The sequence below is a fragment of the Chelmon rostratus genome, chromosome 12 (assembly GCF_017976325.1).
Source record: "Chelmon rostratus isolate fCheRos1 chromosome 12, fCheRos1.pri, whole genome shotgun sequence".
NCBI lineage: Eukaryota > Metazoa > Chordata > Actinopteri > Chaetodontiformes > Chaetodontidae > Chelmon > Chelmon rostratus.
In genome coordinates, this window is record NC_055669.1 from 9114405 (window position 1) to 9130186 (window position 15782).

Consider the following 15782-nt stretch of genomic DNA (forward strand, 5'->3'; position numbering starts at 1 on the left):
GCATCACACTTACCGTCACATTCATTGCAACACATTGCACGGCTTCGCGTCAGTAAAGTCGTTGATAGGTGAGTGTGTTGTGCGGCCCAGGTCGGACATGTGAACGCATCGTTTGATACTGCACGTTTAGAGGGATCACAGTTATTCCAAGTAGATAAATCAGCTGCAGGCCAGCCTTAATGAGGCAGAACAGCAGCGCCATCTCCACGTCAGCCAAAGTTCCAGGAAACCATGAGTCGTCGGGAACAACGAGGGAAATCCTCGCTGTCTTCTTAAATGGCTTTGAGCCCAGTGTCTTTTCATGTGGTTTTCGGGCGCTGCGGTTCAGTCAGGTTGTTACTTACAAGAGAGATGTTTCTGTGTTTGATGCTATACAAACACACCCCTCTTCTGCTGTTCGTCCCCGCTGATGAATAAAACAAGTCAGTCGCTGACTTTCTTCGCCTGTTCGGGCGGTTTTTGCTCCAGACGTCATAAATGTGAATCCTTTCCCGTCGCTGACCGAGACTGAAGTTGCAACATCGCTGCTGACCAGACAGAGTCGGCTTTTATGATAAGAAAGCTTCTGCAACTGAAGCGTCTGTTGGAGATTTGGTAATAAAGTGATCTCGCTTTGCCTTTGCAGTTGTTGCACTCCTGACAGAATGAATACAAAAGAGGTGAAGATCATTAACCAGGGCCTGGAGGATGAGATGGTAAATATCACTTCCCATCTACAAGCTGTGTTCTCTGTATAACTGTCTTTTCTGTTGAACAAGGAATCATCAAGTGGTAACTTTTCGCGCTGTAAAGCTGGAGACAAACGCGGATAATAGCAGCTGGAGCAGTGTGTTCATCTGTGCGTTAACATGAGCGTCTGCCCGAGCAGGAGGTGTGGGGCTACCAGCCCTGTCTGTGGAAGATGATCCTGGTGGGCGTCGGTGCTGTGTGCACCGGGGGCCTCCTGCTGCTGCTGCTCTACTGGCTGCCTGAGTGGGGCGTCAAGGGCACCTGCACACACACCTCGCTGAGGGACGCGCACACACTGCTGCTGAGGTCCACGGTAGGCAACCTCCAGCTAAAACGAGCAGACAAGTGTAAATAATGTTTCCTGTTCCTGTGTGAGTCTATTTCTTCTTTCGCAGAATTCGGATTTCACTCTTGTGCTGCTGCTGCTCACAAATCATCCTTACACTCGTTATATTCTTTGGCACGCGTACCGTATTACGCTGCAAATGATAAATTCAGTCTCTCGGCCAAGGAAAAATGTAATTCTCCACATTGTTATAACAGGATGAGTTCAAGCAGTGGTTTCGAGCCAAAGTACAGGTGATGTCGGCTCCTGGGAGGAAACCCTTCGACAGCTTGGATCTGCCGCCCACGGCTCAGCTGCCGAATGGAGACGGAGACCTCAGCATCGGCGCTGTGCACGAGGAGCGTCGTGGGAAATTTGCCCACGGACAGCCTGCTCAGGTACCTCAAACCAAAGCTAACCCCGGAGTCATATTCGAAAAGACATGCATTTAAGTTGAGAGTCCAGATCAGCGATCAGTGATTTCTGACCACCTCCTCCAACTCTGCTTCCTCCCTCTTAGATCTACTACTTCACCCACCACGACACTACATACTACTGGAATGACCTGATGCAGAACTTTGAATTTTATAAGTAAGAGTACCACTGAAAAGCAGTGCAGTTAATGGTCTTGTGTTTTTTCAGATTTCTTTGCTAAATAAGCTAAATTAATGGAGTAGCTGCTACAGTTACGCATCATAAGCACGTGTCTCTTGCTCTGCACGACCACAGTAGAAATGAATGCGTGTGACTTTTCTAGAGGCCTGGAGGATTTGAAGTTGAGCTGTGCAAGCATCCACTCTGACCACAGCTGTGGCCTGTCTAAAACACTGCAGGAATACAGGTACACACACACACACACACACACATTTCATGTCTCTCTGCAGGAAGCTCGACTTCCTCACCGCCATCACAGCCATGTGATCATGTTAAAGTGGCAATTCTTTTTTTTTTCTGTCAGGGCGCTGTTTTTCGGGGAGAATATGATTGCTGTAGAGGTGCCCTCTCTATTCAAGCTCCTCATAAAGGAAGTGAGTTCAGAGCTCTTTGCGCAATATCACCTCTGACACCTCCTCTTTCTGCATGTACCAACAATAATATCATCTTTCTCCTCCCCGGCCAGGTCCTGAATCCTTTCTACATCTTCCAGCTCTTCAGCGTTATTCTCTGGAGTGCTGAGGACTACTACTACTATGCTACAGCCATAGTTATCATGTCTGTCATTTCAATAGCTACCTCACTGTATACCATTAAAAAGGTGAGACACGAAGAACTCACATGAGAAACAGTTTTGAAGGAAAGGCCCTAAATAATCCTCTATCATGGTATTTTTTGTTTATATGTTTTTCCACTCTGTGATACAGTGACTCTCTTCTTCCAGCAATACGTGATGCTGCATGACATGGTGGCAGCACACAGCGTGCTCCGCGTCACCGTGTGCAGAGGAAATAAAGGCAAGTTTGACTTTGTGGAGACGAAGCAGAGCTACACACATTAGTCTGTCATCCTCATCCTCGCCTGCAGGGAGGGAGTTTACGCACGATGCCATCTTCACGCTCTTCTTTCTTTATGTCGCTCCTAGACGTCGAACAGGCCATGTCGACGGAGCTCGTGCCCGGTGACGTCATAGTCATTCCGGCCAACGGGATGATCATGCCCTGCGACGCCGTGCTCATCCACGGAACCTGCATCGTTAACGAGAGCATGCTGACAGGTCATATTTCCATGTGGAAAATGAAAGTGAATGAAACACATTTATTCATCATGCTGGATTCACGAGGAGGTGGTCGGGTGGGATGGTGTGCATACAGAGTGCAGAATCCAGAGTTCACATCCAGCCTCCTGACTGTTAGGTTCAGTCAACAAAAGCACTTTAGTTATGGTTTGGGAAAAATTTAGTTTTTTGCAATTCCCCATTATGTTAATACAAAACGTAATATGGGAGACATGACGTTTCCCTCAAAACAAAATTTGCTGTTGCTAGTTAGCTGTGTGTAAATGTAACTTCTGGGAGACGCGGCTGCAGCAGTTTCAACACCACAGCAGAAAGGTCAGCACAGACTGTACCGCCCCGAGCTTCGAGAGCCACTGGTTTATTGACTAATGTATAAAAGCAAACCCTAACGACACGTCTGTGATATCTGCTGCCTGTGCCTTCTGACATTTTTGGCAGAGAACATGGATAAGCTACGCAAGGAAGGTAATACATGATTTTGTGAGCAGGCACAGATGCCAGGAGGTAAAGGATAGAGGATGCCTGTCTGCAACACAAACCCTGACATTCCCTAAATGACTGGACAAAGGAACAAGTGTTTCAGTTCAGTCTGCTGTCATCAGGCTGCTAGTTTATTGTATTTGGGGGCCAAACATCACAGCAGTCAAGTAGAAATGTAAAAACACAATAGAATTGTGAAGTAATCGAGCACTGGTGCTGTAGGTTTGAGAGCTGAGCTGACCTGCAGACGTCTAAACATTACTGCTAAGAATTACATTTCAATTGGAATATAATGTTTGCATTAGTCATACAGTGCATCACAATGAAATGAAATTTAAACTGTAATTTTCCAGGCAGAACAGCGGGGGCCACCGCTCACACCCTGACCTCGGCCCCAGAGGGTCTGGACCCCAGACCTCAAGTCCTAGAAATGCCCCTGACTCCTTACACTCGCTTTCCTTTTCACTTAGCAGCTTTTTTAAGAGCTTTTAGCTTCGATGATTTCTCAGGTTTTAGCTAAATGTGGGAAGAGCTAATAAATGAACCCTGAGCTCATGCTTATTTGATTTATTTTTCACACAGTCATCCGTCATCATGACAAAACTGATTTACCATTACTCTGCACAGATTTATGCTGCCATTGTCCTGTTGATTTATGCCAATCACTGGTATCACAGCTTAGTGCTTCCACTTCTACTAAAACTAATATCTCTCATGAATGCTCATCCAACACAGTGAACTTTGTTATCAGATATTTACCTCATTGTGCAATCCAACTGTGAGCATCCGTATAGAACATAGTGGTAATATGAGCAGAGTGTCCCACAGCATTTTGCAGTCAAAGAAGTCGAGTTGAATTCATTTCAAGGCTTTATGTAAATATTTATATCCACAGCAACGTATCTCTTCTGCTACATTTTGCAATATTTTGGCTTTTTAATTCTTTTAATTAGACTTTTGCAGCTCTTGTTCGGTCCTGAGTCGTGTTTGTTCAATGCATGTCTGTTAATTGTCCCTCCACAGGAGAGAGCGTGCCAGTTACCAAGACCGGTCTGCCCAGTTCAGGCGAGGAGGCAGCCAGGCGCTACGACATGGAGGAGCACAAGAGGTACACCCTGTTCTGTGGTACCAACGTCATCCAGACCCGCTTCTACACCGGTGAACTGGTGAAGGCAGTTGTGGTCAGAACAGGTGAGATGGAGAAAAACAGGGTGGGGATAACAGCTTGCTATACGTATGGACTGATCTCCCTCAGGGGTTGTGAATATATATTCAGCTCCTACAAATGTCATCACCTCTGTGTTCCCACAGGCTTCAGCACAGAGAAAGGCCAACTCGTGCGCTCCATCCTCTACCCTAAACCCACAGACTTCAAGCTGTACCGCGACGCTTACCTGTTCTTGTTGTGTCTGGTGGGGGTGGCGGGGATCGGCTTCGTCTACACCATCGTCCTCAGCATCATGAACAAGGTCTCACAGCACATCTTGCAGAGGAGAAGCAACCTTTTCCTCTAAGAAACGAGAGCAGAAGCTTAGATTTGAATGTTTCCTGCTTCTGTCTTCCAATAGAAATCCTTCTTTAAGAGGGTGCCCCTGTTTTTCTTCTTGATCTCATCCAGGTTCCAGCTAAAACCATCATCATCGAATCCCTGGACATCATCACCATCACCGTTCCCCCGGCCTTACCGGCGGCCATGACAGCTGGCATCGTGTTTGCGCAGCGGCGCCTGAAGCGGATCGGCATCTTTTGCATCAGTCCTCAGAGGATCAACATGTGCGGTCAGCTTAACCTGGTTTGCTTTGACAAGGTAGTTTAAACACAGCTGCCAGCTCCTGCAGTGTGATTTTGTTTTTTTTTGTTTGGAATTCAGGAAATGTTGTTTTAAAAAGCTGAATTTCAGGCTCTGCGTTCAACAAACGTTTCAAGATCGTTGAAGTTTTCAGAATGCATGAAAATTACTAATCAAGCGTCCGTGCAAAGAGCGATTAGGTGATATTTTTTTAAATTTTCTAGACCACATGATTAACTGAGGAAACAAGCAGGTGAATCGATGCTGAAAATAATACTTTGTTGCAGCAAATCAGGTTTGTGATCACACAGATGGTTCAAATCAGTGTCACGCCTGCCTGAAAGAGTCTTTTAACTTTTCTTTGCACAGTGGACACACTGTGGAGGATTATGTGGCCAGATGTTGAAGCTCACAGTTATCTTAATTCATGCGTGATATTTCTACACGTCACAAAGCGTGTGTGCATGCTGTTGCATGAACAGCTCAGCTCTCACTGGTGTAGATTAAATAAAGAGGTTAAAGATGAAGAAGGTGTTAGAATTGATTTCCTGCTCTATTTGTCTCTGTTACCTTTATGTGCATTGTTACCCGTGTGTTTTTCCCTCAGACTGGCACTCTGACTGAGGATGGTTTGGACCTGTGGGGTATTCAGAGAGCTGATGATGGCAGGTAAGCAAGCCTCTCAGATTTGGGTCTTTTGCACACACATCTGTATCAGTTTCTCGAGAGTGACCACAACACAGATAAGAATTAAGCATCCAGAGGCGGCGTGACTGAAACATACTGTATATTGTATGTATTTGTTGTAATTTATGAGATCCTTCCTCTCTCTTCCAGCTTTGCTCCCCCAGAGTCTGATGCAGCTAAAGAAAGTCTGGTGAACTCTGCCTTTGTGGCCTGCATGGCCACCTGCCACACGCTGACCAAGATAGAGGGCGAGCTCTCCGGAGACCCTTTAGACCTCAAGATGTTTGGCGCTACAGGCTGGGTAAGCAAAGATCTTCAGTGTTTACACCAGCGTGCCCAGTCATCTGCACCGCAACGAGCACAGACACCAGCCTGTTCATGAATTATGCAGCACCGCGCTCGTCGCCTTGGCAGAGCCAGTTCTTCTTGGCTAAAACGGTCAAAGTCTGGTCCCATGGATACTCCAGCATGAACAGCGGAAAATGTCTCCTCCTGTCAAGAGGAAGCAGGGGCGGAGAGTGTCACACCGGGTTTAGGGTAATGGAGTCTGTAAGCTCAACGCTTGGTTCAAATATCGTATGATGTTGTTTTTGTTCAGATCCTGGAGGAGCCCACAGAGGAAGAGACTGCACTCCACAATCCCATAATGCCCACAGTGGTGCGACCGCCAAAGCACACCGTCCCCGAGGCCAATCAGAACAACCCACTGACTGAGAACATGGTACATCTCATTATTTTATGATCAATATGTGTGTTTGTGGCTCTAAAGAAATATATTTAGAAGTTCCTGTGTGAGTTCAGAAATATGATATCGTTCAATCCTTTTATTTTCAGGAGCTGTCTGAATTATCAGTAAGTTGTCCTTTTTTTCATCATTTTTAAAGCAACTAGTTAGATAATTTGGGAAATACCCTTGTTCACCTTCCCGCTGAGAGCTAGAGGAGAAGGCTGATACCACTCTCATGTCTGTACGTTAGATGAAAAGCTCCTGCCAACTACCAGTTAGCCTAGCCTAGCTTAGCGTGAAGACTGGAAACAGGGAAACGGCTAGAATGCCTCTCTCCAAAGATAACAAAATGTGTATAACGGCATCTCTTAATTTCACTGTCAATCCGATAGGTTGTGGTTTTACGGAGGTTTATATGTTGGACTATTTCCTGGTCGCGAGCAGTGACTTCTGGAGCTGGTAGGCAGATTTTGTTAGCATTCTACAACCAGGCTAGCTGCTTCCCCTCTTTTCCAGCTCTCACGCTAAGCTAAGCTAACCATGTGCCTGCTAAGAGCGATAACGCTCTTCTCACATAACGCTCAGCAAAGGAAGCGAATAAGCCCTTCATCAAAATATCAAACTATTCCTTTAAACTGACCGCCAAGTAAAAACCGTCTGGGGCGTCCGAACATGTATTCAGCGTGTGCCTTTTGCTCCTCAGTGCTGTGAGATCGGCATCGTGCGTCAGTTCCCCTTCTCCTCGGCCCTGCAGAGGATGAGCGTGGTGGTCCGGAGGCTGGGGGAGAAACACATGGACGCTTACTTGAAAGGAGCGCCGGAGGTCGTGGCCAGACTCTGCAAGCAGCACACAGGTCTGACACGTCTGTATGTTAAAGGTTTTCATCCAGCATCTCTAGAAAGATGCACAAAATAGTTGACAAGAAAATGGACTGACGTGGCTCTGTCCTCCTCTTCAGTCCCACAGAGCTTCACAGAGACTCTGGGGACCTACACCAGGCAGGGCTTCAGGGTTATTGCCCTGGCACATCGACAGCTGGAGTCCAAACTCTCCTGGCACAAAGTCCAGAGCCTCAGCAGGTAATTCCTCCGCAAATAACACTGGCCACAGCACTCGTAGCTGTTGACAGATGCATGACAGAGACCTGACCCTAAAGCTTGTACTCCCCACTGATGTCAGGAGGACGCAGGTCCACTTACTGGACAAATAAACCAAATTACATAATGTCCAAATATTTACGCTGCTGCTGCACCAGAGGAGAAAATGTCCCAGTCATCTGAAAGGGGAGCAGATGTCAGGTTGCAGTGCCAGAATAAAAAGCTGTTTGCTGGACTCGCAACAGCCTGCTGGAAATCCACCACAGAAGAAGAAGCATGAGCAACATCAATTTCCCACCAACAGTAGCCTCAACTTATCATAATATCACACGGCCACAAGATATGACGCAATTTGAGGTAAAGGGCAAAACTGTAATCAGGGCCAACCCTATTTTTTATGATCTGTTTGATAATCGTGTGAGATTTACAAGCCCACAGGACCATCAGATGAAAAGAAACACGTTCCTTTCTGCGTGTGCACGTGTACTGGCGTTCTGATGAATGTGGGAAATGTGAATGCTAGTGCTAGTAGAATGCTAACGAAATGTATGTTTTGTGGCTTTCAGGGACCTGATAGAAACCAACATGGAGTTTGTTGGTTTGATCATCATGCAGAACAAAATTAAAGAGGAGACTGCCGGGGTTTTGCTTCAGCTGCGACAAGCCAACATCCGCACTTTGATGGTCACAGGTAAATCAGACGAGGGCTCGTTCTCCTGTTATGCCGTTACTGCACTGATGCCTGACATTGTGCGAGTCCTCTGTTAGGTGACAATATGTTGACGGCGATATCGGTGGCTCGAGATTGCGGGATGGTCCGTGCCCATGAGAGGGTCATCGTAGCAGACGCTGTGCCTCCTAAGGATCTGCATCCTGCTAGCATCACATGGCACTACACTGAAAACACGGCCCAGACCATCAAAGACACTCAGGTGAGACAGAAAGCCTCAGAGCCAGAGGAACGAATAAATCAACTAGCGCTGTACTGAACAGTTTGAAGCTTCAAGGCTTCATTCATAACGTTGACATTTGAATTGTAAATCAATATTCAATGCTTCAGTGCTCACAGCATTTCCAAAATTTAAAGCATGCCTTTATTGAGAGAAATATTTTGTTTTAGTCCATGTTTGTTGACCTTTAGCCTGTCAATCAGCTGTGTCAAAAAGCTGTTTGCTCTCCGGCCTGCAGCCCACAAAGAGAACAATCTGTCAGCAACATAATTACATTTATATAACCACAAAAACAAAAAATCTGCTGTAACACTATTATGGAAAATGATGTTTCATAAAAAGATCATGAATCTGCATTCACTTCAAAGAGGATTTTGTTTGAATAATCTATTTTATTTTTTTTATATTTTTCCGGGTGATGGCGCTGTAAAATCTGACAACAGGCATCCAAAGCTTCATTCCAAAACCTCAACTGAAGCTCCAAATGTAAAATCATGGCATTCAGTACAGCCCTAAAATCAATAAATAAAAGTATGTAAAGAATATCTACATGCACTGACAGGTAGCCTGTTGACTATAGAGAGCATTTGTACCCCATTTCCTACAAAGGACGGAGACTTTGGTTGTCACTCCTGCTTAACCAGTCCACTGTTTGCCCTGTACAAGTTTGAGAAACCCATGTTCAAGAATGTCTCATCGGTTATTTGCACCTCAGATTCAAATTGAATTGTTCTCAAATATCTGATCACTCCAAAGTAAAGGAATAAACACCCCCACCACAACCTTCCTCTGGTTTTCTGGTGTTCTCGTGACGGCTGCCTCATCCTCTGTCCTACAGACGGTGGAGATAAACCTGGAGGAGGAGCAGGAACATGATGAGCCAGGTACTCAGCAGGAACAAAGCTATCACTTTGCTGTGGATGGCAGAGCCTTTGCTGTCATCACTGAGCACTTCCCTCAGCTCGTCCAGAAGGTACACAGTCATCTTTGGACACGTAGTTTATATCAGCTTTCAAGTCTGTCTTATTTTAATCTGCTGATTTCTTTCTCTATTAATTGATCGATGGTTTGTAAAATTTCAGAGGATAGTGACAAATGTCATCACAATTAGCCAGAGACCAAAGGGACACATTCACAGTGCTCGTTTTGTTCAACTATCATCAGCTCAAAATGATTACAAAACATTCAGATTGTAAAAGAATTAAAAGGAAAAGCAGCAAATCCTCACATTTGTACTTTGGCACAGTGCTTGAGTAAATGTACTTTGAATGTAATCCTCTGCCTCTCCACACGGGGGCGCTGCAGCTCGTGCTGAACGCCACCGTCTTCGCCCGCATGGCTCCAGACCAGAAGACTCAGCTGGTGGAGATCCTGCAGAGCATCGAGTGAGTCTCTCATTTGTCTGCGGCTTCGGTTTGAATCTGCTGATGAGCTTGGTTTCCATCTGTTGGAGATCATGTGATTTCATAGATTTATAGATCTATATATCTGTTTACCCTGCAGCTACACTGTTGGAATGTGTGGTGATGGCGCCAATGACTGTGGAGTAAGTGTGGATTACATTCATTTCATATGCACAAATCACAACATTTTCTATGTGTGTGTTCTGCCGTAAGCACAGATGCCTTCTGTCTCTGGGTTTTGGGCCTGACTGGATCTCAGGATCTGTGCAGAAAAACACACACAAAACTCCCTTAAAGCAAAATCTTTTACTGAAAAAATGCCACAATCACATTGGAAGAATAGTTACAACTACAAAAAACATCCAACAATTGTGTGAGTGTTTTGAAATTTGATGCTTCCAGTTTAATATTTTTTAAGAGTAGTAAGTTAACGAGTATCTAAAAGTCACTCACAGAACGTTAAAACACTAAAAGCCTGCACTTCCTCTTGATGACATTGGATTGTGAAGTGATTTACACTCACAGCGTTCTCTCTGTCTCAGGCTTTGAAGAGGGCTCACAGTGGGATCTCCCTGTCTGAGCTGGAGGCCTCCGTTGCTTCACCCTTCACCTCCTCCACCCCGAACATCTGCTGTGTCCCCAACCTTATCAGGTAGCAGCTCATGCAGTCAGGAACGTCATCCAGAGCAGAGAATTTTACATGTGGGAAATATAACAAAGTGCGTCTTTCCTCTCTGAAGGGAGGGCCGAGCTGCCCTCATCACATCATTCTGCGTCTTCAAGTTCATGGCTCTGTACAGCATCATCCAGTACCTCAGCGTCACGCTGCTCTACTCGGTAAACACTCTCACTCACACGATTACTTAGCTGGAATATTGCAACGCTCCACATTTTAGTGTAACAGTTTATTTTCCCTCTTTGAGAATTGAATATGATGTTTCCAGCTGTGTAGCAAACAATGTGAAGGCGATCCATGGGGTTTCTTCAAGTCATCTGTGTTTTAAACGTGATGGCAGCAGGCACAGCGTCAGGTGTTTGGTAGCTTGTGTGGTCCCCACATGACATACAGAGGGCTCCTGAGCAGGAACGAAGTAGAAGTTTGGGGTTTAAAGAGGCGTCAGGGGGGTTTCATCCGTCAGCCGCCAAACAAAGACAGCGATCACAAAGCGAGTTTTGTTCCTGGGAAGAGTGAGAATGAGGCTTATCAGTGGAATACATCACATTCATTTGCACAGAGCTGAAGTTGGTGATTATAGATTATAGATATTGTAGATCCTTTCATCTGCTGTTGCGTGACTCCCGTGATATTTGTAGATTCTCAGCAACCTGGGAGACTTCCAGTTCCTCTTCATTGACATCGCCATCATCCTCATCACTGTCTTCACGAGTGAGTGGCATGAAGAGATCACATTTCATCACTTTATGTCCTCACGCGCTGTAACTCAAGCCGCTCGCTGATCCTTTCTGTCTTCAGTGAGTCTGAACCCGGCGTGGAAGGAGCTGGTGTGGCGTCGCCCGCCCTCCAGCCTGATCTCCGGCCCGCTGCTCTGCTCGGTTCTGACCCAGATCCTCACCAGCCTGGCCTTCCAGGTCCTGGCTTTCCTCTTAGTCCGACAGCAGAGCTGGTACGAGACGTGGACGCCTCAGTCAGAGTGAGTAGCCTGTCTGAAACGAGCCCCCGCCGGATGAATCAGTGAACCGCTGATTGGTAAATGTATGTAAATGCTATTTTATTTTTTCTGCCTCTGCGGTTTGAGTTAACGCTCTGCTTCTTCTCTCGTCTCCCGCAGCGCCTGCAACGTTTCCAGCTTCAGTTTCTCTAACAGCTCGAACACAACAACAACCCCTCAGGACCCCAAAAACATCAGGAACTACGAGAACACCACCCTCTTCTACATCTCCGCCTTCCAGTATTTGGCCGTGGCCATCGTTTTCTCCAAGGGGAAGCCCTTCAGGCAGCCAAGCTACAAGAACTGTAAGACTTGTGTTTGCAGAGAGATGACTGTCGGCACAGAACAAGCTTAAATATGCTGAATCATGCTTTTATGTACAAATGCTGTTATGCTTTTTTTCCTTTGTTTGGATAGAAAGTTGATAGAAAAGTAAATTCTTTTAGATTTTTATTTGATTTGATGTAATTATTATTATTAATTTTCCGTTGTGCATCCATTCCTTTTCTAAATCGTTTTTTTCATCACTTCAGTATGAGTGTGATATACTACAGGCCCTAATCTCTACCCGTATATCCAGTATGAGTGATGGAAATAATGTGGCGTCACTGAAAGTCTGTGTTTTTCTCTCACGAGGCCCGTTCATGCTGTCCTGCATTGTTCTGTATACCTTCCTCCTCTTCATCATGCTGCATCCTGTTCCCGCCATCGAGAACTTCCTGGAGGTAAACTCTGCTTTTCACATTTTTCAGGATGGTGTTGCTGCATTAATGTTCTGACCGACGCAGAAAATATGCTGCGTTTGTGTGTGTGTGTGTGTGTGTGTTTGTGTGTGTGTGTGTGTGTGTGTGTGTGTGTGTGTGTGTGTGTGTGTGTGTGTTTTACATTGCTCTTCCCGCTGCTCTGCCTCCACTCAGATCGTGTGTGTTCCCCACGACTGGCGCGTCACACTGGTCATCATCGTCATAGTGAATGCGGCTGTGGCTTTCATACTGGAGGTACGCTTCACACCCTGCACGCTCTCATCACCGAGCTCCCTTTGTCATCAGAAAACTGCGATTTGCATGCATTGATTGTTTTTTTCCGACTGCCTCCGGGCTCAGTAGTGCCTAATGAATGAAATCGATGAATCATTTTTTTCTATTTGAGTTATTTCTCTGTGCGTTTCTGTGGCTGTAACCCAATCGTCATGATCAGCTGATTCCCACTGAAATCTCCCGTAGATTGTGATCGTTGACATCGTCTTGTGGAAGCTAATTTTCAGAGGCAATCAGGGGGTAAATCGCCCCACAGAGTCGCCCTCTGCTGACACACCTCAGGTTGGAAGCTTTTGTCTACACTTTTTTTTTTGTTTTTGTCTGCTCTCACTTTATAGAAAGATTTCTGCACATTCCTACAGTAGCTCTTAACTCTCTAAATCTCTTGCTTCACATTTTCCTCTAGTGACCTGTGACACGTTGTGGCTGCTGTGTACACAATCAATGGAGACTAAATCTAATAGGATCTTTTATTCATTGTAGTGTTTTTCTTGAGAATTCATTTCACCAGTTCTGGCTCATCTCATGAATCCATCAGGCAACAGAGCTTGACAAGCTACTGCAACTTCACAAAAAAATAAAGTAATAAAGGAAAGCTTTTAATCTTAATGCAGTAAGCAGTGTGATTTTGAATGACCACATCATCGGAGCGTCAAATTTTGTCCTCTTGACTTAAAACTGTCTACCAACCCCAATATTTCCTGCAAATAAAAAGAAAAATCGGTGCATCATCTCGCAATGTGAAATCAAATGTAACTACAGTATATGAAATCACATCCTGAGGAGTCTCCCTCATGCATTCAGCAGAGATGATGCAAAAACATCCATAATACTGGCTTGCTAACCATTTTTTTTCTCTTTATAATATTCATGCTTTACGCGTTCCCAGGTGGCCAATGGCCGCTGGGCCTCGTCCTTCCTCTCCTGGTTTTTCTGTCGGAGAAACAAGCCACCAAGAGTGCGCTACATGCGCCTGGCCCTGGAGCTGCAGGACGACACCGACTGGCCCCCCAGGCCCTCCGTTGTGACCTACGCCAGTGATCCGCAATCCCACAACTCTACCCCCCTCTGACACCAACAAGCAAACTGCTCCACAGACTAAACCTAAGACCCCCGACAAGCCTTAATTTTCACTGAGCCTGGCCTCAGCTCAGACCTGCTTGATGCCAGCGACCAATCCAGGAGCCTCATGAAGCCGAGGCTGCTACTGCAACGACACTGTGAGCTGCTCATACAAAAGTTCTCTTCTATTTTGATTCACGCTGGACTTGGACTTGAACCGTACTGTCGTGCCACACAGCTGAAACTTGAGCCACGGGCCTCTGTTAAAGGGATTGCTAATAAATGAATAATACACTTATTCACTCGATTGCCGAGAGTTAGACAAGAAAGTTGATACCATTTTCATATCTGTACGGTCAATATGAAGGTAGTGACAGCTGTCAGTTGGCTTAGCTTAGCACAAAGACTGGGAACAGGAGCAGGTCTGGCTCTGCCCAAAGGTAAAAATCTTCTAAAGCTCACTAGTTAACACGTTTAATCTGATTTGGTTTAATCCGTTCTTAAACCAAAGTGTAATAGTGACACATGGTGGTTTTGCCTGGTGACCTCAGACTCCATGCTAACTGTTTCCAGTCTTTATGCTAAGCTAAGCTAACCAACAGAGTCCAGCCCTCAGCAAGAAAGCGAATAAGTGCATTTCCCAGAATGTGAAACCATTCCTTTCAGATGTCTTACACAATGCAACTACTACACTGGACACTGGGGATGGTCTCGTCATTGTTTTTATTATCTGCTCCAGTATTTGAAAAATCTGAACCATGAGGTGCATTTTTTTCTTCACACCGAACAAAAGAGCAGATACATCAAACAGGCACGGTGCAGTCAGGTCTGAGCCTGAGAACACTGGACTAATCTTCCTGCTTCACTGTGAGTAAAAGCAGACCCTCTTCCGTTAAGATTAGCCGCTGCCTAAATCTTGAACTTGTGAAACATTATTGGGTCACATGATTTCATAGACACCCGAGAGATTTGTGCCTTTTTGCAGTTTTGTGAACATAACTGGTACTGTTGTATTTCCAAGGCGGGAAACATTCCACTGCTGCATTTCTGTCGCTTCGGTTCAAATTCTTCCCGTGGAAGAGAGAGGCAGAAGTTTCTGTGTCCCTTTTTAAAAATTTTATGGTGTGTGCGTGTGCGTGCGTGTGTGAGAGAGAGAGAGCGTGTTTGTTACCCAGAGAATCCAAATGAACCATTTCTGTGTCCCTTGAATGCATCATGAAATCCTCATGCTCTTTTTCTCAAAACGTCTTTCTTTTTGGAACTGAATGTTTGAAAGGAAGAATAATTTCGCCACTTAACATCACTAAGGTACTGTACACAACTGATAACTTAATGTTTTAATTAAATAGCGAAAGTTATTAATCAAAACGAATCAATGAGACACTTGCTGCTGTGCCAATTTTATAACCATTGATTTTAATGTTTGATTTTTATGTAATATTGTGATGTAACTGTTTACGGTTGTTATATACATATTTCCCTAGTCAAGGTTAAAAATGAAATAAATGTGAAGAATATGAGAATTAGCCATCTAAATCTCCCCTTTTTGACAACAAAAAAAATTTAAGGGAATGTGCTTTTGAAAATTGTATTATTGTGTTTGTACTTATTTTCTTATTTCTACAATGTGACAAAAGTGTTTCAGTGTCTGTCAGCAAATATCGCTGTGTTTGCTCTGCAGAACTCCCATTACATTTCCCAATAAATCTGTATATTAAGCCACTCTTGCGTGCTTCGTGGGGGGCTGACCCTGGTCACACTTTTTCAGCCAAGACTTACTGATCAATTATGGGCTTTCCCAGCCTCCTCGCTGCCTGGCATATGGGTGCTTAAAGGCGCGAGAGTGGAGGAGAAAGAGGGGTATCATTTCATGTGGAGATCAGGGCCTATAGGCACTGAATGGGTGGATTTAGGGGGGACTGTGAATAAGGGAAGGGGGTCCTCGCTTGTACCAAAGAGAAAAGAATCTCCCACAGATCAGGGAAGAGCCTTTTTGGGAATATTCATGATGAGGATGAGGAGGCATCATGAATTCATGTGTGTCTCCCTGACTTGCACGGATCATCTTTTCGGTAAACACCGGTGTGTACAGA

General features: G+C 45.2%; 1 protein-coding gene across 1 annotated transcript; it reads left to right on the top strand.

Annotated features, from left to right (window-relative positions):
• Window positions 1–644: 644 nt before the first annotated feature.
• On the top strand, window positions 645–15325 carry LOC121614855 (probable cation-transporting ATPase 13A3). Its single transcript, XM_041948944.1, has 31 exons — window positions 645–695; window positions 869–1042; window positions 1273–1452; window positions 1575–1645; window positions 1812–1895; window positions 2013–2082; window positions 2175–2309; window positions 2433–2505; window positions 2634–2765; window positions 4290–4457; window positions 4578–4735; window positions 4885–5073; window positions 5663–5724; window positions 5893–6043; window positions 6341–6463; window positions 7152–7323; window positions 7429–7549; window positions 8134–8258; window positions 8336–8544; window positions 9386–9490; window positions 9823–9902; window positions 10021–10063; window positions 10463–10572; window positions 10661–10757; window positions 11235–11307; window positions 11395–11572; window positions 11711–11895; window positions 12227–12315; window positions 12508–12588; window positions 12814–12909; window positions 13517–15325. Exons 1-31 carry the CDS (start codon window positions 645–647, stop codon window positions 13697–13699), a joined length of 3768 nt encoding a protein of 1255 aa, XP_041804878.1. The 3' UTR covers window positions 13700–15325.
• Window positions 15326–15782: the final 457 nt, after the last annotated feature.